This window comes from Rosa chinensis, chromosome 7 (genome assembly GCF_002994745.2).
Source record: "Rosa chinensis cultivar Old Blush chromosome 7, RchiOBHm-V2, whole genome shotgun sequence".
NCBI classification, from domain to species: Eukaryota; Viridiplantae; Streptophyta; class Magnoliopsida; order Rosales; family Rosaceae; genus Rosa; species Rosa chinensis.
In genome coordinates this window covers 59,903,916-59,925,636 of record NC_037094.1, presented here as the reverse complement: position 1 = coordinate 59,925,636, position 21,721 = coordinate 59,903,916, and the positions used below count along the sequence as shown (strand labels likewise).

Sequence of the window (21,721 nt, the reverse complement as noted above, 5' to 3'; positions counted from 1 at the left end):
ATTCTGTTTTATATTTGTAAATTTCTACAAATCATGGAAAAAATTTATTAACAAATCATATTCTAAGTAGCGCTGATATTTTTTAGATTGCGAGTATTCATTTATTACATTGAAATTAAAAAAAAAAACCGCAGTATTGCGCCGGGTCAATTTGCTGGTTAGACTTAGTTACCTACTTATCTTACCGGTCACAGCTTTTTTTTTTTTTTTTTTTTGAGAAAATTTTCCACCTGAGTCACCGGCCTCCAGCACCAGGGGTAATCTTGAAATTTAACGACTTATTGGGGTTCATTCTTCTTCTTCTTTCTCGTTCTTCCCTTTTTCTTTCTTCAATTACACACTGACGCCATTGAAGACGAAAGTGCGCGCTCAGAAGAATTCCAGGCTCAGATCTCCGATCAAAAACCCTAGAATTCCGACTCTGCGATCCGATCAGGTTCTTAGCATTTCCTTCCTCAAATTCATTATCTAATTATCCAATTCAACTTCTTGTTCATCGCTGATCCTATTCCTTTTTTCTTCTTTTCGTCCTACTTGTTGGTCTGAAAGTTATCAATCTTCATCTGCATTCGTTTTCATCACATATCTCAATGGTTTGCTGAATATTGTTTCTCAAATTCCTTTTTTATTTGATTAAAGTTCAGGTTGCTTTGCGCGTAAGCAGCAGTAGTAGTAGTTCATTGATAGTTGGATACAGTATCAATTTAGTTTTCCAAGAAATCCAGGGGAAGTAAATGGAAAACGAGCTGGTGGTTTTAGAACAAAATCGTTTTTTTTTTTTGCAAGAAAATAGAAAGTCAACTATAACTAGCCGATTTTTCTTGTGGAACTTAACTGAGCTGCTCTCATTGTAACTCTTCCCTAAACCAAAATTCTAGTATTTTTTTTTTCTAGTGGCGACAAAATTTTAGTTCTCTTTTAATTTTTGTAGTGTATGAGACAAGTTTTGCTAATATAATGGTGATTTGTGTGCTATGTAATAGTAAGGCGAGTTCGCTGAAGGTGATGGGCAGGCCTTACCACCGGCATCCCAATTATTGGATTATAGAGTATTGATTCATATAGACATCTTGGCGGTGAGAGCATGAATATCGTCAAGGGTGTTGCTGACCTTATTCGAAGGACATCCAGTGGCCACGATGGAGATTCTTTCTCAGGGTCGCACTCCCAGAGGTTCTCTGCCCCTGGTTTGAGGATCCGCTTCAGGTACTTATGCTTGGCTATAATACTCTGGCACGTTAGTTATCTATATTTGTCATATGTTATGTGTTTATGTGGATGGCTATATTAGATCATGTAAACCCCTTTGAACGTTTTACTAAAGAACTGTGTTGCTTAGTTATGGTTTTCAAAAATCTAAAATATAGGAGGATCTTATTCATCTTCTCACTAACAAAGGTCTTGAGTCAGTTGTTAAAGGCTTGGGTGAGGATGAGATAGGTCTTAGGTATAAATCATCCTATCTGGTTAAAGCGTCCACAGGAATGCTAAAGCCATGTGAAATTAAACCTTTTGAAGAACTGTATCGATCACACATACATGTTGAGTGTGTATGCCTTAGAGTTTAAGAAAATGGATTTGGAGGTTTCCATTGAAAGAGAATCTCTATGGCATGCTGTGATAAGAAGTGGTTATCAGGGTAATGGCTGGGACCCTGAAGAGGTAAGGGAGTTGTCTTAGTTGCTGGTGTTATTAGAAAGTCAAATTGGATGACTCTATTGTGGATGGAGGGAGATTGAAGTTGGAATCCGCTGGAATTCTCACTTTTCAATTATAAATTTTTGATCGAGAATAATTTTGGTTCTGCTTTCTTAACTGCAAGTATTATATGGAAGGCTAAATTTCCACCCAAGATCAAAGATCTTAGGCTGGTTGGTGGCACATGGGACGGTTACTCGTTTTGATATTCTTCAGCATATAAGACCAAATTTCTTGTTTTTCTCCCCACAGTGTAGATAATGTCTTTGTGCAGTGTTAAGTTGCTTCTTGTTTGTGGGAGAGGCTATTTTAGTGGCTGGGTTGGGTTGGGAGATCCCAGCAGGAAGTCTTGCTTTATTAAGTGGAAGGAGTACTTGTTACGGCGAAGGTAAAAAGGCTACTAAAGTTTCCTCGCCGTAGGATTCTACATCATCCAACACGCCCCTCGTGCGACCAGGCATCAGGCCAAGCACATGAATCCATGTTGCGTGGTTGGCGTGGGAGAGGTTATTTTTGGGTCTGGTTTGAATTGGGAGATTCCAGCAGGGAGTCTTGCTTTATTAACTGCCAGTAGATCTGGTTTTGGCATTCCTGATATCTGATTGTTCTTAAAAAAAAAAAAGTAGATTGGTTTCGGCAAAGACAAGAAGAGGCTAAAGTTCTCTGGGGATGCAGTATGCTCGCTGTCATATGGGTTCTTTGGCTAGACAGAAATGGAATAATTTTTGAAGATTATAGAGGTGTAGGTTTGGAGGAGCTTTGGATTGGGGTGAAGTATCTGGCAGCCTTATGGGTATCAGCTGAATTAGAGATTACAACATTCTGCCTTTTTTGGTTACATTTGACAGGAATTGAACCCTGACCTAGCCTAGTCCTAACCCAATTCCCAACCCTCCCTCAGTTAACTCCAAGAGCTTTCAAAATAATTAAAAAAAAATAAAAAGGAAAAAAAAATATTGGATGGTTGACTTTTAGCACATGTGAATGATGTGAGCAATTCCAAAGTTACAATTATATCGCTCCAAGAACTTGAATCTCGCCGCTACTACCATAAATTGGGGCCAACAAGCGGTTGATATAGTTTGCATGTTCTGATGCAATGTTAAAATTAGAGCATCCAAACCAATGAGTGGAGAGGCTGAAATTATATTAAACTTCCCAGATCTTATAAATTAAACTCCCCATGGTGGGATTCTACTCAAACCAAAAGAGAGGCTGAAATATTTGTTTAGGGTTATTTGCATCCACTAATGGTACCATTTGGAAGAGGTGCTTCTTTTGAAAATGGCATTTAAAATCCACACTTTCCTTACAGGGCCAAAAGTGTGTATCTTTTTTATTTTTCTATTATTATTTTTTAGGGTCCTTGACCCAAAGCTCTAAAATAGGCAAAAGTCATCCCACTTACCCCAGCAAGAGATTTTTATTCCCACCAACCCGTTTTAAAATAAAATGACGAATTACCCTCAACCCAATTAAAAAACTACCATTTGCCACTCATCATCCTTCTCTCTCTCTCTCTCTCTCTCTCTCTCTCTCTCTCTCTCTCTCTCTCTCTCTCTCTCTCTCTCTCTCGGCCAGCGCTCTCATCCCTCTTCGATCCGGCGATATCTCTCTCTGCAGACCGGCGGCAGCAGGAAGCGGAGTCTGGTCATCTCCGATCCAAACGTTCGGCCATGGTGGCGACTTGCAAGAACGGCAAACCGGAACTCGTCGTCGTCTCCGTTGCTCATCGCATCCATAGATTCGCCTCTGTCCTCCTAAAGCTGTTCTGGTGTTTCCGAGTAACGCACGAAGCACACCAAGCTGCCCCCAGCATGATCCAGTCGCCAGAGCTTCCAACTGGCGGAGATGGTGTCGTCGAGGAGGAGGACAAGGTCGCGCAATCAGATCAGGTTTCAAGGAGGCTTTGGGCTCGAGCTCCCAGAGGATGTCAGCGACATCATCCACGACCCCTGCCTAGCCGGAAGACTACTTCCGGTCCTGGGTCTGCAGTCGGAAAGATGGGAGAAGAGGACATCGGTGCCCATATCATTTTCTGGGTGCCCAAATCAGATTTAATTTAATTTTTTTTTTTAATTAACGGGACAGGAGGAAAGGAAAAAAAGTTTTAAATGAATATTAGGGGCCAATAGGCGTCTATTGGAGGGCAATAAACGTTTTTAAATTGATATAATTTCTTTTTTTTTTTAATCAAAGTATTTTTTTGTCTAATTTTAGGAAAATTAGTTCCCATTCCGGCTACTGAAAGTTCTATTGGAGGGCAATAGACGGCTATTGGGAGGCAATAGACGTTTTGAATTGATGTAATCTCCTTGTTTTTTCTTTCTGTAATCAAAGTTTTATTTGTCTAAATTTAGGGAGATTAGTTTCCATTCTGGCGATTGAAAGTCCTATTGGGGGGCAATATATGGCTGATAGTCATTAGGGGGCAATAGACGTCTATTAAGGGGCAATAGACTATTGGGGCAATAGACGTCTATTGGGGGGGCAAAAAAACTTTTCCGGTGAGATTTTCAGCAAATTCCTGTGGGCGGAAGCCAGTGACTGGAATCTGTTGACCGGTGATGGAATCCGGCGAAAGTTGGCCGGATTCTGGCGGCCGGTGACCGGGCTCCGGCGAAGTCTCCTATGGTTTCTCTCTCTCTCTGTCTAAGTGACAGAGGAGTGAGGGTAAAATGGTATTTAAAAAAAAAAAAAAAATCTTAATGGGGTATTAGGGAAGACCTCCTTAGAGTGTTTTGGGTAAGAGGGAATTAAAAAAGCTTAATGGGATAGGTGAGAAAAAAATCTCTAAAAATAGGGTAAATGGACAAAAACCCTATTTTTTTTATTTGTATTGCTTCAGGAATTTGATACTAGTTGATAAACTTCCTTTTCTTTGTAATTTGGATGCCTTTTAATTTTGTTGCTCTCAGGTCACTCCCTCCCTTTCCTATCACCAAATTTGATTTGAACTTGACATGTTATCAGTTCTAAGCTAGCAACATGAGTTTGAAACTCTTATACTGTTGATTATTTGAAATTCTATTACAAGTTGTTACACTGTAGGCAAATGTTGTACAGTATTGCAAATTAGAGATGATTCTTGTTAAATTTCATGTACTTATGTGTGGGACCTTGTAATCTTGTATCAGTTGAAAGTAAGATGTTGAACTTGTTTGTTTTCATTTTGAAAGCCTTTTGTTTCCCCTAATTTAGTTTTCCTTCTGTTACACATTCCTTTTGTTACACCTATTTTATGGGCATCAATGTGCAGAATTATAAACTATATCAGCACTGGGTCTGTTGATGGTTTGCTTGTTATTTTTTCAGTGAAGTTGGAGATGAGGCCGTTCTAAATATACTTTGGGCTAGATATCAAAAAGCTGTCGATAAGGTACAATGTCAAATTCTTTTTCTTGAAATTCTTCAAGGTTCTCTAACTACGTGGCTACTTAAATCTATTTTCTCATGTAAAAATTATTGATTTGCACTTTTTAGATGCTTTTTGTAGATTTTTTTTCTTATGAATTATGTCCAGGTTCACTGTCTTGCCAAAAACAATGTTAGGATTCTTTTGGTTCTCACAGTAGCTAACTCATTTTCTTGGTGAGCCATGTATATTACATGTTCACAAGAAAAGAGTAATAGCACCTTCATGAAGTTAGTTGGTAGAATTTAATTTATAGCAATTGAAAAAATAGATATCTTTTAACCATGAGCTGATGACCAAGCACGTAACGCACAACAGGTCAAAGAAAAATAAAACATAAATACTTTTCACTTACTCAGCTTTTGATAATAAACTCACCTAACCCGTGGATATTCAAATAATATAAACTGATCTTTTTGATGCCCAAGCTTGCTATCCTCTTATGATCTTGAATACATTTTTTTGTTTGTTTGCTTTTGTTTTCCAAACAACCAGGAAAACTAAGGAATGGTTTCTGTAGTTTAGGTTGGGTTTCTGGTAGAAGATATGATTTTAGTAAAATGTTTTACATAACATTCCTTTGCACAATTTGGGGCCTGGCGTCTTTGTAAAGATCGGACCAAATCCCGCGTTATTTCTAACTTGTTTTGAAAGGAAATGCTTTGATAGTAGTGAATGGGAACTAGCTTTTCTTGTTCCTTGTGAGATATGATTTCTTATTATTGTCCTCACTTAATATGCAGGTGGAAAAGAGGAGGCTGCTTCATGTTTTTCTCAAGCAGTTCCTAGTTGTATACAAGAACTGGGAACCAGTAAATTCTGACCAAAATTCAGAGGCTGCTTCGACTACCATCCAACATGCAGAGTCTGATGATGTAGTTATTGGTTGCTTTGCTGGACATCCCGCAGAAGTCATCTTAGTATTGACTGAAGAGATTACACAATTAACTGCTATGGTTGTTGAATGTAAGTTGAACTTCATATTTACTGTTTATTAAATGGTGTGGTATGCATTTGCTGCTGCATCAAATGCTTCTTGCAAAAGAGAATTTCGTTCTTTATCTTATGATATTTTCTGGTTTCTGTGTGATATCTCTTATAACGTCCAATTAGAATGGTCTTCTCGTGTCTTGACTAGCAAAACCTTGGGGAAAGTTATGTTTGTATTTTCAATTTTCATTATTTAGAATTAGAATGAGTAACAAATTTTTTGAAAAGGGCACAAAGTACAACAGAGGATAAGAAGTCCTAATTTTTTATTTTTGACCTTTTCTATTAAAATGAAACAAATATATATATACAGATCCTATCCAGAGCGAGGCCTTGCTTTGAAATTTCAGAGAGAGGTTAGGGTTTAGGGTCACTTTTCGGTCGCATATCCACATCTCAACCATTCAGTTTCTAAGTACTAATGTATAGATCATCTCTGCAAAATTTCAGCCAAATTGATGGTCGTTAAGGCATTGATAACTCGCTTAAAAGCTAGTACGGTTCAGGTTGGACAGATACCTTAAAGACCATCAATTTCGTTGAAATTTTGCAGAGATGATCTATACATTAGTGCCTAGAAACTGAACGGTTGAGATGTGGATATGCGACCTAAAAGTGACCCTAAACACCAATCTCGCTCTGAAATTTCAAAGCGAGGCCTCGCTCTGGATAAGATCTGTGTATATATGTGTGTGTGTGTGTGTCTATATATATATATATATTTTGGCTTTACTTCAACTAACCTTGACGATCAACTTCAGGCTTTCCACTATAGTGGATGTTTTCTAGGAAGCATTGATTTGCTTAGCCACAATCTATCTGCTTTTGGATGGTGTGGAAGGAAAGAAATAAAAGAATCTTTGAAGTCTATAGTGGTGAAGAGTTGGGATTACTTTGGGAGAGAGTTAGGTTCTGGGTGTCTCTTTGTGCTTCTGTTTCTGGGGAGATTGGAAAGCAGCCGTAGTCTAAGGCACTTGCTAGGCTGTTTGCCTAGTTTTATCTTCTGTGGACTCCTTGCCACCTAGTTGTATTATGCTTTTCTTCAGTTTTCAATAAAAACTGTTTCTTTCTTTTTCAAAAAAGAAAAAGAAAAAAAGAAAACATTGAAGGCTTGAGACTGTTGGGATGGTTGGGTCTTGCTGGAATAGTTAGGATGTAGCAACGTTTGCGTCAGTTCCCGGTGGAAGGGCAGAGAAGGCAAACACTAGCGTTTGCCACCAGTCCAGACAACTCAGTTACAGAGAAAAGGAGGTCAACGGAGGCTAATCGGAGTCGGGATTTGGTAACGGCTAGGTGTTGAGAGAAGAAGAAAAAGGCACGTGAAGTGCGTTCTCTTAGTCGGATGGCTACTATAGCAACATTCTTTCAATAACCTTATTATTATTCTTTTCTTTTTTAAAATTTAGCAAACAAAATTATAATTAACATATCCACTGGATTAATGAAGTAGGAAAGCCTTCTTAAACTCCACAGAATAAAAGCCTGATATCAGTATTTTAAATGACATCAGTGTTATTGTTTCGATCTACATTGTTCCTTTTTCAATGTTACTGGAAATGTATATGTGTCTGCTTGTTTGGAGAGCATTTGATGAATTTTTTCTTGAATGTGGTCCATATTATATTGAGATTAATGTATGTGGTTAATTGTTCCTTATAGCTGTTTTTTCTTCCACATTAGTGATTATGATCTTCCTTCAAATTCTGTTTTCTTGCCATGCCATTTACTTTTTTCTTTGCCATGGTTAATCCAGTAAATAGCAGTACAGTCCGATCAGCAGACTTCTGTGGCCATTCCACAATCTTAAATATCATTTCTGAAGGGATTCCACTCCTTGATGCTCTTCTGATTGTTAATCGTTCGCTGCAAAATTGCAGAGTTTTGGGATACTATGGTGGCATTCCAAAGCTAACGGCATTAATGAAAGGTATTGTCTGTATTCATATTTGCTAGTGATCTTGTCTGAAATGTACCCAGTTGTGCTAAAAAATTCATTCTCACTTGGAAGTAGATTCTCACTGGAACTTATCCAGATAAGATAGAAAAAAGTTTGGTTTGAGTATTATTTGAAACAAAGGAGATAGAATCAGCCGACCATTGGGATTGAGGCATTAATTGAATTGAGCCTTGGGTTTCAGTGAAGACGTAAAATCCTTAATTGAACATTCCCCTGCTGCCTACTTTTGTTGATGTTGGGTGGAGAATCATGGATAAAGTACTGGGTGTTTGGAGATCACCTTTACAAGATTAGGTATCGTATGTTAGGTATTAGATTTGAGAAGTTGTAAGCTTATTCAACACACATAATACACCTACTGATGTCATCCTAAATAGACTGATGTTTATAGAATATAAGAAGTTGGGACTTGAGCCATCTAGCATCTCCAGTCTATATTGCATGTTTAATCTCTAACAACCTCTGTTAAGCATTTTTGAAGAAAAATACCTAACATACGATACCTAATCTTCTATCTTGTTTCTTGTTGAATACCTAACATACAATACCTAATCTTCTATCCCAACTTCAAACAAACTTCCATTTTGTTTCTTGTAAGCTTATCACACACACATAATACACCTAGTGATGTCATCCTGAATAGGCTGATGTTTATAGAATATAAGAAGTTGGGACTTGAGCCATCTAGCGTCTCCAGTCCATATTGCATGTTTAATCTCTAACAACCTCTGTTAAGCATCTTTGAAGAAAAAAAAATATCTATATCGATGAATTCTGATCCACTTTGAGACAGGTTATTAGATGGTGTTCTCTTTTTTAATGTGCCTGCAAATGCTGGATTATACTGTATCTGATTGACCCAAATTGATGATTTTCTTGTAATTGATCTTGTATTATGACTGTTGAATCCTGAGGTATATAAATACCGTCTTACTTTGTGTTTTTTTGTTTATGTTAGGGGTTGTTGTCCAACTTAAAACAATAAGTTGCGCACTTTCAGCTGACGAAAAATTATCTAATTTTACCGTGGAGAAGACAGGACTCCTGCAACAAATACTTGTATATGTGGTGTCAATAATAAGTACTTTTATTGATTTGAATTCAAATGTAAATGAGAAATGTCAGTTGTATAGTAATACCATAGGCTTTGTCTCGGGGGGTGGTGCATCTCCTGTCGATTCTTCTAGTAGTTCAAATGCTCCCCCTAGTGAAATATTGTTACGTTGGCATCAGAGGGCAGTTGTGTCTGTGATGGAAGCTGGTGGACTTAATTGGTTAGTAGGTAAGGTAGGCAATTTTTAGTTATGTCTTATCAGACATTTTGCGTCTCAACTTGGTAAAACTTTCTAGAATTTGCAATCTTATATTTATGACTTAAAAGGACTATAAATAATCTTTTTTTATGATTTATTTCTGTCTGGAGCTTAAGTGTTACTTTCTGTTGAACTTATTATATATTTTTCATTTATGTTGCTAGGAAATACTAAATTCAGTCATAAATGCTTGTCTGTGTCCTTGCCCTGTGTTCTACTTTTTTTATAAGCTGCGTGTCTGGTGTCCTTGTTAAAAGTCTAATGATTGCTCTGGAAATAGTCAATGGGTATGCTGAATGTCATTGGTCAGAGTTCCCTTACTTCCACAAGATTGTTTTCATGTTTCATTTGCTTATGGATCTGCCATAATTAACTTTGTCTTTTGAAGTCAGCCATCAACTAGTTGTTATCCTCTAAGTTTACAGCTTTTTGGAATGTCCTCTTTCGTGTGTGGACTTCATGTAGTCCACAGCTTGTAGTTTCTCAGTTTGTTAATAAAGTTTATTTCATCTCAAAAAAAAAAAAATGGTCTTTATCTCTGCATTCTTATACATCCCAGTTACAGTTCTCCTAAAGTCTTTTCCCCCTCACCCTTGTTAATTTACTTAGAAATAATTTGAGTTCCCTGAAGATCACAATTCTTTTGGCATCTTTACTTGATGATATAGTCGTTCTTCTGTAAACCATTTGCAACTATATTTTCACTGATGGAGGGTAATCTTGTCCAGAGCTGCTGCGTGTGATCCGAAGCTTAAGCATGAAAGAACAGTGGACAGATACATCACTTCTGTATTTGTCTTTGAGAATTCTTCATTCAACATTATCTCAGAACCCTCGTGGTCAAAATCTTTTTAAAAGCATTGGAGGACTTGAAGTTCTATTGGATGGTCTTGGAATACCATCAAATAATGGGCTAATATTGAAAAACTCTGCTTGTGCTGCTGACAATAGGTAAAACTTACTCCTTATGTACTATCTTGCATTCTATCAGCCAAAATTATATTTTTGTCGTGCATTCCATAGCTCGTTTCTCGTGTAATATTTTCTGTGCAAAATTTTCTGATGATGTTGCTGTCACAAATAGCGAGCAGCATTTTGTTTTGGTTCATTGATATTAGTTAGTTTTTTTTTTTTTTTGGGGGGTGGGTGGGATGTAGATTTAGACCAAGTACACTTTGCCATTATATCTTTTTGATCTTCTCAAACCTAGAGATTATGCAGTTTTTAGTTACCAACAATCATGTATAATTTAGCCCAGCTTGAATGTTGGAACTTTAGTTGTTTCATTGAAAGGCTTACTATATGACTATATCATTTGATCACCTTCAAACTTAAAACCATACATTTTCTTTTTGGTGATTTTTTTTCCCTGCTTGAATGGGACCTGCTGGCTCCTTTGATTATACTCTCCGACTCTCCTGCTAAATATTTCTTGCTATGACATGTGTCTAATATATTAATGCAGATCTGAGAATCCCTTGATAAAAATCTTCCAGCTGCATGTTCTCTCCTTGGAAGTTCTCAAAGAGGCTGTGTATCCTTTCGGTCCTTTTGTTGGTTAGCTAACAAGATTTAATACCCATGCTTTTGGTTTCTAGATGAGAAATCTGAAGTTCTGGATATCTTCTATCTCATGGATAAAAGTTCTTGTTCTCCTTTTCTGTTACTTATCTGTTTATTTCATATGTGTTTGTACCCTTCGATTCCAATGCACCCTTGGTGGGTGGGTGCATATATAGTACACTTTGAGTTCTGAATGCTCTATTTGTTTCACATTAAAAGCCCTTCGTGGTAAAGAAAGTATATCCCCAATCAATCTCCTGTCTGTTGACAAAAAATGGGTTTACTTTAGCTTCTGAATATTCTCTTTGTTGCTTTTTATCAAATAGTAGGTATTGTTTTTGTCTCTGCTACAAGTTTTTTGTATTCATATTATCTGTTATCTGCAACCTGCTGTTGGTTCCCTTGACAAGTATGCAGCTTTGGGAATTTCAGCAACTTGCAATTTCTATGTGAAAATGGAAGGGTTCAGAAATTCGCAAATAGCTTTTGTTCCCCTGCTTTCACGTTTCACGAGTATAAACAACACACCAAGGGATTGTCTGGTCAGCAAGGTTCTCAAATGCCTGAAGTTGACTTTGGAACTGGCAATACTGTGAATAGCCGCATTGCAGAGGTTTCTGTTGCTCTTCCTGCCGATGGTTCTTACTCTCAAGTTTGGAATGATTATGTTCTTAAGTTGAGCGGAGTATTTTGTTCTTTCCTTCCCTCTTCAGAAGATATAAAATCTCATGATGTTGAACTGTCCACTGGTCGAATTACTGTGCCATTTTCTTCATCGTATGGTGAACTTTCAGTGGCATGGATCATGAGGGTTCTTCAAACAGTGTTCCCCTGCATTAAGGCCTGTTCAGATCAAAATGATTTAAAAAGCCACTTAAGGTTGATATCGTGTAACTATATGTGCATATATACCATTTTATGTTTCTTTTATCGGAGATTCTTTATTATATATCAGTATGTTGTTACCTCTGAAATATAAGCTCCCAAAGTTTTCTGATAAATTTCAGTCTCTTCCCAGACATCTTAGTATGTTGTTAATTCTGTTTTATATACTCGTGTAACTTTCAGTCCCTTTTTTGTGACTTACTCTTTGCTCGGTGTTCCCTTCTGCAGGGTCTTTGTCACTGCGCTGCAGCACTCTGTATTAAATGCATTTAGGATGGTTCTTGATGCATCCCCTGTTTCACTCAAAGTATTTCAAAACGAGGGAATCTGGGAGCTTATATTTTCTGAGAATTTTTTCTATTTTGGACCAGCTCCTGATGATCTTTCTGGAGAGTGCTGTACATGTATTGAGTCCCTGAGGAAAAATGGAATGCTTTCTTCTTCTTGTGACATCATCAGTCAAGCAAGAGTTTGTGGGATTGAAGTTCTCCAAATGGATGTGATTTCATTTTTGGAGTTTGCTGCAACTTCTAATGGGAGCCCAGACAATTCGGTAAGTTCTGTATTTTACGTAATGATCTAAATTGCTTCTACTGGAATGATAGAATAAGTGCACAACAGGTCAAAAAAAAAAAAAAGCAGAAGAAGAAACTTACACCACATGCAACTAGGCTGCAAGCAAACTACCCTAACCTACAGCAAGTCTCCAATCTGGCATAATACAAGAAAGTGTAGTCTTTATAAATTGAAATTTACCAAAACAGAAGCCCATAAAGCTTAACAGAACTTTACACCCTCCAAAAGCTCTTCCAGTTTTGCATCTTATAGCATTCAAAAGTCCCATTTTTTCTATCAAGACCACCCGAATCAAAAGCAGTCTCATGTAATACAGCAAGACTCCTGCATTTTGCACATGACACAACAGTGAGTAGAAAAACAATAGCTTGGCCCCTTTGTTTAGGAGAACCACATTGTTCACCAGCTCATGCTTGGCAACCAGCCTAAAACCTTGAACTTAGTTGGGGGCTAGCGTTCAGTAACCCTTTTTCTTTCTGTGACTATTTGTGAAAAATGTGCATAAATAAAGATGCTTTCTTTTAGCTAAATGAAGATGTGATTTAATTTGCATAAATACACAGCGATTTGTTTCTTTGATAGCCTTAATAAACTGTCATATTATTAAGTACGGATGCAAAAGATGTTGGTGTCTATGAAGGCTAACAAAGGTATTAAGGAATATATTCTTGTTTTAGTTTTGTTTGTTGTTAAGTTTGGTATCCTGGAGGTTAAGCTGTCAGGAGACAAGCTTAACAGCAAAACACACTTGCACTAACATAACCAAATTTGGCTTTGTACAATGAGAACAGAAAATACTGTTACCAAGGTTTCTTCTTGACACTACACACAACGCATTTTACTACCATGTATACGTACTGGTAATCCCAGATGCTGAAGTGTTGGAAATTGATATAACACTGAATGTCGGTTTCAACATTGATACCACACATTTGACTTCTTTCTTGTGTGGGCCCACTTGATAACATAACTAATTTAAAGGCCTTACACATACAGAACATAAGTCATCAGATATGGGCATCACTAGAATTTGAACGGAAGACAAAACCGACTAAAAGGATCATGATACCGTGCTAATTTGCAGTTCAGCCCCTTTTCAAAAAGAAAAATAGTTTATTCTCTATCCCCTTCTTTTGCCCTGGCAAACTTTGCCTTCTGTCTCCACAAGGATCCTTCTCAATTCTCAAGGTATAACCTTTCTCTTTCAGTCATTGAGGATCATTCACTTCCCTCCTTTCCCCAAGCATCCAAAAAAGAGATCTTGCCCCCACTTAAAATTCTAAATACAGCTCTCTCTATGCATGTGCCCTGGTGCAACTACATGTCAATACAATATTGGAGGCATACATGCATGGATGAACAAATTGTCAATGATCCTGATTTGTTCCTTGCAGTTACTGTATTATTTCGAGTTAACATAAGCATCATATATTCTGTATATTTGCTTATCCTTGTTTATTTGATGTTGTTGCAGCCTGAATTATCTGCTCTCGTAGAAGCCCTTGAACAGTGTGCTTGCAATCCTGATGTTTCTAGTGCACTTGCCAAGTGTTTGCTTCGCATATTAAAGCTTTCAGCTGAGAAAACTATTGCTTCGTTTAAAGCAGTTAATTCATTTCCTCGTGTGCTTAAGGTTGTTTGCATTCAATCCCAAGAGTCAAGAAGGTCTAGCAATATAATCCTTTCTGTTGAGAGTAATGTCGGTGAAGTGGTTCCATGTCAGCAGAAGAGATCTAAGTCACATGAGACAACGCAGAGATGGATCAAATGCATGGAAACATCCATGGAGCTTTATATGGAGTTTTTCTCTACAATAGAAGATGCTGGAAGTTTGGTTTTGCATAGCTCTGAATGTATTGGTCGGTTGTTTGATTTATTCTGGATAGAAGGTTTGAGAAATAAAGTGCTAAAGCATATTCTTGATCTCATGAAGGTATTTTTAATACTATGTGCTCAGTTGCTTAACTGTTAGATTTACCAATTGATAGAGTTTGTAATTGCACTTTGCATTTTTCTTAACATTTTAGATTGTACCATCATCTGAAGAAGATCAAAGAGCAAAGTTGCAGTTATGTTCTAAATACGTGGAAACATTCACTCAAATAAAGGACCGGGAAAGAAACTTTGTTGAGCTATCTATCAATTTACTAGCTGGAATGCAAGATATGCTCCAGATTGATCCTGTGGTATAATCCCATGCACCGAGTTAATTCTCATTTAAAGTTATTTTGTTTAAAGATTTGATGTTCCAGTGTAAACTTTTTTTTTTTGTTCAGTCCTATCAGACTTTGTTTCGTGAGGGAGAGTGCTTTTTGCACATTGTCTCTTTACTAAATGGTAACCTTGATGATGCTAATGGAGAGACTTTGGTTCTGGGTGTCCTTCAAACTCTTACCTGTTTGCTTGCAAGCAATGACACATCAAAGGTAATTTATCTTTAGACCTAGATGGACATCTCGTCTCCTGTATTATAATGTTTTGTTTTACTTTCCTATCCAAATAAGATAATCCTTCCCACCCCCCGTCATTTGGTTTTGTTTCTGTTAGATTGCTTCGTATATGTTAACATGGTTGATTGCAGACAATAAGTTGACCTTAGCTTATTGGCTCACCGTTTCATTACATCTTTTATATAATTGAGTAAAGGCACAAAATGATCTAAAGTTCCAAAGAATGAATGACAAAGTAGGGCTTCATCCCATTCAGCTTCTTTTTTTCTCTCTCTCCTTAACAGTAAATACACACTCATAAACAGATGAACCAGTTTACAGCTGAAGTGGTCAACTAGTTGTAGAAAAAGAAAGTGAGTTTTGAGTTTGAATATTGATCTTGAAAGGGTGTATGTTCATGGTCAGAGACTCAAGTGTTATCGTGGGTATCACAGTTGAGGAGTCTTTTCAGCTCCCTTTTAGGCGTGTAGGATACGAAGTTAGGGACTGGCTGTTGATTGAGAATCCCTTTGGAGGGTAGTTTGAGATCTTCGAATATTTGGATCCTGGAGTTGGAAAAAGCAAGGAGATCACTTAGATGGGTGGGAGAGTTAGAAAACCGTAAAAACCAACACATGCTTCATGGTACCCTATATAAGAGGTGAATGTGTTTGGCTCAGGTCACACCACACTTAAGGAGGCGCGTTTGGAGTATATTCCACATCGGGATGTCCAGTCTCTCTTACAATATATAATATCCTGCACCTCTCCTGCCACTTGGCAATAGGTTTTGGGTAGGATGTCAAACTAGCTTATTAAAAATTGGGGGGGGGGGGGGGGGGGGGGGGTTCTAGTGGTATCAGAACAAGGCATCCATATCATGCCGCTTACATTGGGAGTGTGAAGGCTTGCCTTAACAATAAATAATGTCATTTTTATCTTTTTTTGAAGAGAGACAGCTTTTAGTGTACGAAAGAGAAAAGATACAACAGAGCAAACGTCTCTGCATTATGCTTTGGTTTGCTTCTCAGTGGCACTGGTGGGAAAGAAAAGAAGAATGGGGTGCTGTTGGTTAAATTTCGATTTGAAAGAACTTTTGAAGATTTGAGGATAAAGGAGTTTGAGAATCTGTGGGACAGAGTTTTGGTCTGGGTGACCTTATGGCCACTCCTTGCCTCAGAATTTTAGGGAGCTGTATTTTTTTTTTTTGCCATTTTTTGGCTGCTGTTTTTTTTATTGGTTATGTTTATCTGTTCGTTGCTGGGTTTCTAGTGCATCTTAAGATTTTCCTTTTTTTTTTTTGTGTGGATTTCTTAATGACCATCCTATATGCTCCCTCTCTCTTGCATAAATTTTCTGTTTCCTATAGAAAGCTAAATAATACAGATCTGAGTTTGTTTCTGTGTGGGACTGAAACTCCTTAATCCTCTTTTGGGTTCCGTGTCTAATATAATAAGTTTTAGTTTGATTTATCTGGACTAGGCTGCTGTTTAGGATTTGGTTGCCTCACAGTTTGGTTGGCTTATAGCTTTTTGTTTGGAGGGATCCTGGTGTGATTCCTGCCCATTTTGTTTTATATCTTTCTTTTTGTTTTTAAATATAATTCTTTTTACTTATATAGAGAATAAAGAGCTGTTGTCCACATATTTATTTACGTGGGTATCTGCAATTACCTTTTTCAGGTTCACAATTCAAGTATCCTAGCGCATTGACTCGTTAATATATTTTGCAGGCCACATTTAGAGGTCTTGCGGGCAAGGGGTACCAGACATTGCAAAGTCTATTGTTGGAGTTTTGCCAGTCTCGCTCAAGTGAAGGACTTTTGAATGCGCTGCTTGATATGCTTGTTGATGGAAAGTTTGATATGGAAGCAAGTCCTAAAATAAAGGTGTCTACATGATGCAAACCTTCTCCTTAGAGTTTGTAATACCCACTTTCAGGGTTTCCTTTCCAATAATGTCTCTCGCTTATTTCTGTTTTTAAGAGTTCTGCCAAGCATGCTTAAGCAATTGAATGCCAAAGACCTGTATCTCACTTGTCTTTTTGTTTTTTGTCTCTACTTAGAATGAAGACGTGATCATACTTTATCTCAGCGTCCTGCAGAAGGTTGGGGATTCATTTCTATTAAATCTTTTATTACGCCACACTTTTCCTCAGTTTTAAAGACCTATTTCTGTTTGATACCATTTTAGTTTTTGGAATTGTCATTTGTACAGTTACGTCCTACTATATCATTACTTGCTATTTTATGATTGGGCAGAGCAGTGACTCGTTGCAGCATAGTGGGCTTGATGTGTTTCAGCAATTAATGAGGGATTCCATTTCCAATCGAGCTTCTTGTGTCAGAGCAGGAATGCTCGATTTTCTACTTGATTGGTTTTCACAAGAAGGTAATGATAGTGTCATCTTGAAAATTGCCCAATTAATTCAAGTTGTTGGTGGGCATAGCACATCTGGGAAGGACATTCGCAAAATCTTTGCCCTCCTTCGAAGTGAGAAAATTGGGAATCAGCACAAGTATTGCTCACTGTTGTTGTCCAGTGTTTTGTCAATGCTAAAGGAAAAGGGACCTACTGCCTTTTTTGACCTCAATGGGAAGGATTCTGTAAGTTGTGCTTTCTTTGGAAGCAATTTTAATAACAATTACTTCTGGCTTAAATTTTCATGCCTTCTTTAAGTACCAATATTCAGTATAACTGTCTCTAGTGTTTTAGTAAGCCTCTTATTGGGAAAAGAATAACAAGAAGATTGTAGTATGAGTGCAGGGGATACCTATTTGAGAAAAAAGTTCAGTTTGCAATGTTTTAATTATAGTAACCATGGGATGGGCTGAGCTGTCTTGTAACAGTTTGAGGCCCTAGGTAAAAGTACTAATATCATGGCTCATATAGTATTGAAAGTGCTTGTTCCAAATAGTTGGGAACAGGTTTTTCAAAGTTACCCCATTAATAGGGTTTGGGAATTTATATAACTTAAAATGAAGTTTATTATTCTTATTATCTTATCGTATCATTTTTGTTTTAGAGTATCTGCTTTTTTAACTTAACTCAGCCCTCTGTTCTATATTCTGTTTTGCCTTTGTAAGGTTTTCATATATATATATATATATATTTGACGTGTCTGATCACTCTCTCGCTCTGTTCCCCCTCTATATTTTTATTTCTTGCAGGGGATCGTGATTAAAACACCTGTTCAGTGGCCACTCAACAAGGGATTTTCTTTTTCATGTTGGTTGAGGGTAGAGAATTTCCCCAGAAGTGGGACAATGGGTCTTTTCAGTTTCCTTACAGAAAATGGAAGAGGGTGCATGGCGGCACTAGCGAAGGACAAGCTTCTGTATGAGGTGTTTATCACTTGGGAGATATCTTGTGTTTGATTCATATGACAGAGAATGTGTTGTGATATCGTACTTGCAAATTTTGAGTGGATTTTGACTTCTTTCTTTTTCAATTGTTTTCATTGGCTTCGCGTTTCATGTTTTGAGCTGATTGCCACTGTGCTGCCACTGATTATATTAATTTCTGAATTTTCCAGTCCATCAATCTGAAGCGACACTCTGTCCAGCTGCAGCTAAAAATTGTCACAAAGAAATGGCATTTGCTATGTATAACTCATAGCATAGGAAGAGCTTTTTCAGGGGGTAGCTTATTGAGGTGTTACGTTGATGGTGATCTTGTTTCTTCTGAAAGATGCAGGTTGGAGGGCACCTTCATTTTCCTTTATATTGATTTTTTCTCCTCCTAACAGCTATTACTCCTTAACTTCCATACTCCCTTTTTTTTTTTTTCAGTTATGCGAAAGTTAACGACTTGCTAACAAGTTGTACAGTTGGCGCCAAATTTGACGGGCCCCTGTCTGATGATGATTTATCTTTGAAATCCATAAGGGATTCGCATCCTTTTCTTGGTCAGGTTGGTCCTGTTTATCTGTTCAATGATGCCATTTCTTCTGAGCAAGTTCAGGGCATCTGTTCTCTTGGACCAAGCTACATGTATTCATTCCTTGACAATGAAGCTTCATCATCTAATGAAACTAAGCTCGGAGGGGTTCTTGATGTCAAAGATGGTCTTGCATCGAAAATTATTTTTGGACTTAATGCTCAGGTTCTATTTGTTTCCTGAAATTTTTTTTTTCTTGCCTTATATGATCTATCTTGAAGAAGTCAATTACTCATCATAGAAAGGAACACTGACAAGTTGGATTCTTCTTTCAGGCAAGTAATGGCAGGACACTATTTAATGTTTCACCAATGCTGGATCATGCATCAGATAGGAACTCATTTGAAGCAACCATGATGGTTGGCACGCAACAATGCTCGAGACGCTTACTGCAACAGATAATTTACTGTGTGGGAGGGGTATCAGTTTTCTTCCCTCTTATTGCCCAGTCTGAAAAATATGAAAATGAAGAAAGTGGGCAATTTAAAGATACATTTCCTATACCTATAACTAGAGATCGGGTGACTGCTGAAGTCATTGAGCTAATCGCTTCTGTGCTTGATGAGAATGTAGCTAATCAACAACAGATGCATCTTCTCTCTGGGTTCTCAATACTGGGATTCTTGTTGCAGTCAGTTCCTCCTCAGCAACTTAATTTGGAAACACTTTCATCTCTAAAACATTTCTATCATATCGTTGCAAACTGTGGTATAGATTACTTATTGTTCCTTGATTCTCTATGATGGTGATTTCTTTTATCTTATACATCTTAGGCAGTAGTTACTGAATTATGTATTCCTGCAGATATATTAATGCCTTATATTTTATGTGTAGGCTTGGCTGAACTGCTTACCAAAGAGGCTATATCTAGCATATTTCTTAACCCTCTCATCTGGCTGTACACGGATTATAAGGTGCAGCGAGAATTATACATGTTTGTCATCTGGCAGTTTGATAATGATCCAAGGATGCTTAAAAGCCTTTGCCGGCTCCCCCGTGTTATTGATATAATACGCCAATTCTATTGGGATAATCCAAAATCTCGATTTGCTATTGGAAACATGCCTCTCATTCATCCCATCACAAAACAAGTTCTTGGAGAGAGACCTAGTAATGACGAAATACATAAAATTCGTCTTCTTTTGTTGAGCCTTGGTGAATTGAGCCTTAGGTATGGTTTTCCCGCTCGGAATTTGTATGTTCCCAAACATGTACTCTAATAATCTTTTGCCATATATTATGCGGGGAAAATCCTCAAATGGTACCTAAACTATGGTCCTATGCACATTTTGGTACCTAAACTTTCAAAACTACCCTTGTAGTACCTGAACTATTGCTCTGTTTCTCCATATGGTACTTCCATCCAATCTGCCGTTAACTTTGCCTATTAATTTTTTTTTTTTTGGAGATGAATGTCATCCTATAAGAATGAGCCACGTAGGCAAAGTTAACGGCAGATTGGATGTAAGTACCATATGGAGAAACGGAGCATTAGTTCAGGTACCATCAGGGTAGTTTTGAAAGTTTAGGTACCAAAATGTGCATTAGGCCATAGTCCAGGTACCATATGAGGATTTTTCCCTATATTATGCTACAGACCGTATTAACTTATCGATATAAACTTTTCTGAGCCAAAACTAAAAGTCCTGGGGATTATGCAGGCAGAACATTGCAGGGGCAGATATAAGAGCTCTGATAGCTTTCTTTGAGACAAGTCAGGATATGACCTGCATTGAAGATGTTCTACATATGGTTATTCGAGCGATTTCTCAAAAGCCACTGCTTGCAGATTTCCTTGAACAGGTCAATTTGATTGGTGGCTGTCACATATTTGCCAATCTTCTTCAGAGGTATGTGTTCAATACTATGAATTTATTTATTATTATTTTTTATTGAAAAGAAACAGTTTTATAGTGACTAAACAGAAGCATAATACAAAGAATCCACATGAGAAAAGACAGTTTGAGCAACATAACAAGATGCTCAATTGACACTAAAACATAAAAAGAATCCTAGACTACGACAGCTTGCAATCTAGAATAATAGATGATAGAGAGTAATCTTTAAACTCCCCAGATACAGAGGCCCAATTAAATGCCCAGAACTTAACTCTCTCTCACAGCTCTTCCAACTCCGCACTACCATAGGCTTCTAATGTTCTTTTGTTTCTTTCCATCCATACCACTTAAATTACAGCTCACATCCGACATGGCCACCTTCCCAAAGAATTTCGGCCTTTTTACCCAAACCGAAAGGATCAGGCTTTTTGCATAACAAATCAATCCTCATTAAAGCATTTGATCAATCCAATCCTACCTCCCTAAACAACTTTTTCCAGATGGAAACCGCCACTTCACAATGAGCAAAAGCATGATCCACACTTCCCCGGGGAGAGAAACAGCTGGAGGCCTCTTTTGGATAACATCACAAGTATTCACCCTCCCATGTGCACTTTTACCTCAGGAGGAGCTTTATCTTTCCAAAGAAACTTTGCTGGAATAAAGACTGGATCTGCTGTTCACCGATTAGGATGCTATGGAAAGATTTGTACTAGAAATTTACAGGAGACTAGCTTCCATCTCCTTCCATCCGGTTTGGACTCCCACCAATCTCATTTTTTCTAGCTCCAACAACAAAGTAGAAAACTCCAATACCTCTTCATCATTTAGATTTTTTCTAAATCCAAAATCCCAACTTATCGGGAAGGATTGCAACCGCGAGTCTTTCAACTGTTGGGTTTTGATATCTTGATAGTCTGAACAGCGGTGGAAAGGTATGTTTGAAGGGTACATTCGCACCCAAGAATCTTCCCAAAATCTCACTCTTTGCCATTCCCCACCATCAGTTTATGATAAACGGCGAATTGATTCAATCCCGCTTAAATGTACTTCCAAAGGTTTCTACTCCTCTCAAAATCTGTTTTGCATTCCAACCATTCTCATCGTACCCATACTTAC

At 37.7% G+C, this 21,721-nt stretch overlaps 1 protein-coding gene across 3 annotated transcripts in view; it reads left to right on the top strand.

Annotated features, from left to right (window-relative positions):
* The first annotated feature begins 309 nt into the window (after positions 1 to 309).
* LOC112176611 (BEACH domain-containing protein B) overlaps positions 310 to 21,721 on the top strand; it is a 36,970-nt gene continuing 15,558 nt past the window's right edge. For 2 of the 3 annotated variants that reach the window (XM_024314624.2, XM_024314625.2), the window contains exons 1-22: positions 310 to 436; positions 984 to 1,206; positions 5,014 to 5,077; positions 5,857 to 6,079; positions 7,857 to 8,030; positions 9,019 to 9,342; positions 10,102 to 10,324; positions 10,839 to 10,907; positions 11,354 to 11,815; positions 12,050 to 12,374; positions 13,872 to 14,330; positions 14,425 to 14,583; positions 14,674 to 14,823; positions 16,559 to 16,714; positions 16,891 to 16,932; positions 17,087 to 17,431; positions 17,996 to 18,169; positions 18,361 to 18,521; positions 18,617 to 18,929; positions 19,040 to 19,472; positions 19,599 to 19,935; positions 20,426 to 20,614. In XM_024314624.2, coding sequence (XP_024170392.1) covers positions 1,085 to 1,206; positions 5,014 to 5,077; positions 5,857 to 6,079; positions 7,857 to 8,030; positions 9,019 to 9,342; positions 10,102 to 10,324; positions 10,839 to 10,907; positions 11,354 to 11,815; positions 12,050 to 12,374; positions 13,872 to 14,330; positions 14,425 to 14,583; positions 14,674 to 14,823; positions 16,559 to 16,714; positions 16,891 to 16,932; positions 17,087 to 17,431; positions 17,996 to 18,169; positions 18,361 to 18,521; positions 18,617 to 18,929; positions 19,040 to 19,472; positions 19,599 to 19,935; positions 20,426 to 20,614 — 4,904 coding nt within the window. In that variant the 5' untranslated portion in view covers positions 310 to 436; positions 984 to 1,084. Of the gene's footprint in view, positions 437 to 983; positions 1,207 to 5,013; positions 5,078 to 5,856; positions 6,080 to 7,856; positions 8,031 to 9,018; positions 9,348 to 10,101; positions 10,325 to 10,838; positions 10,908 to 11,353; positions 11,816 to 12,049; positions 12,375 to 13,871; positions 14,331 to 14,424; positions 14,584 to 14,673; positions 14,824 to 16,558; positions 16,715 to 16,890; positions 16,933 to 17,086; positions 17,432 to 17,995; positions 18,170 to 18,360; positions 18,522 to 18,616; positions 18,930 to 19,039; positions 19,473 to 19,598; positions 19,936 to 20,425; positions 20,615 to 21,721 lie in introns of those variants that run through there. The other variant, XM_024314627.2, reaches the window with a different exon arrangement.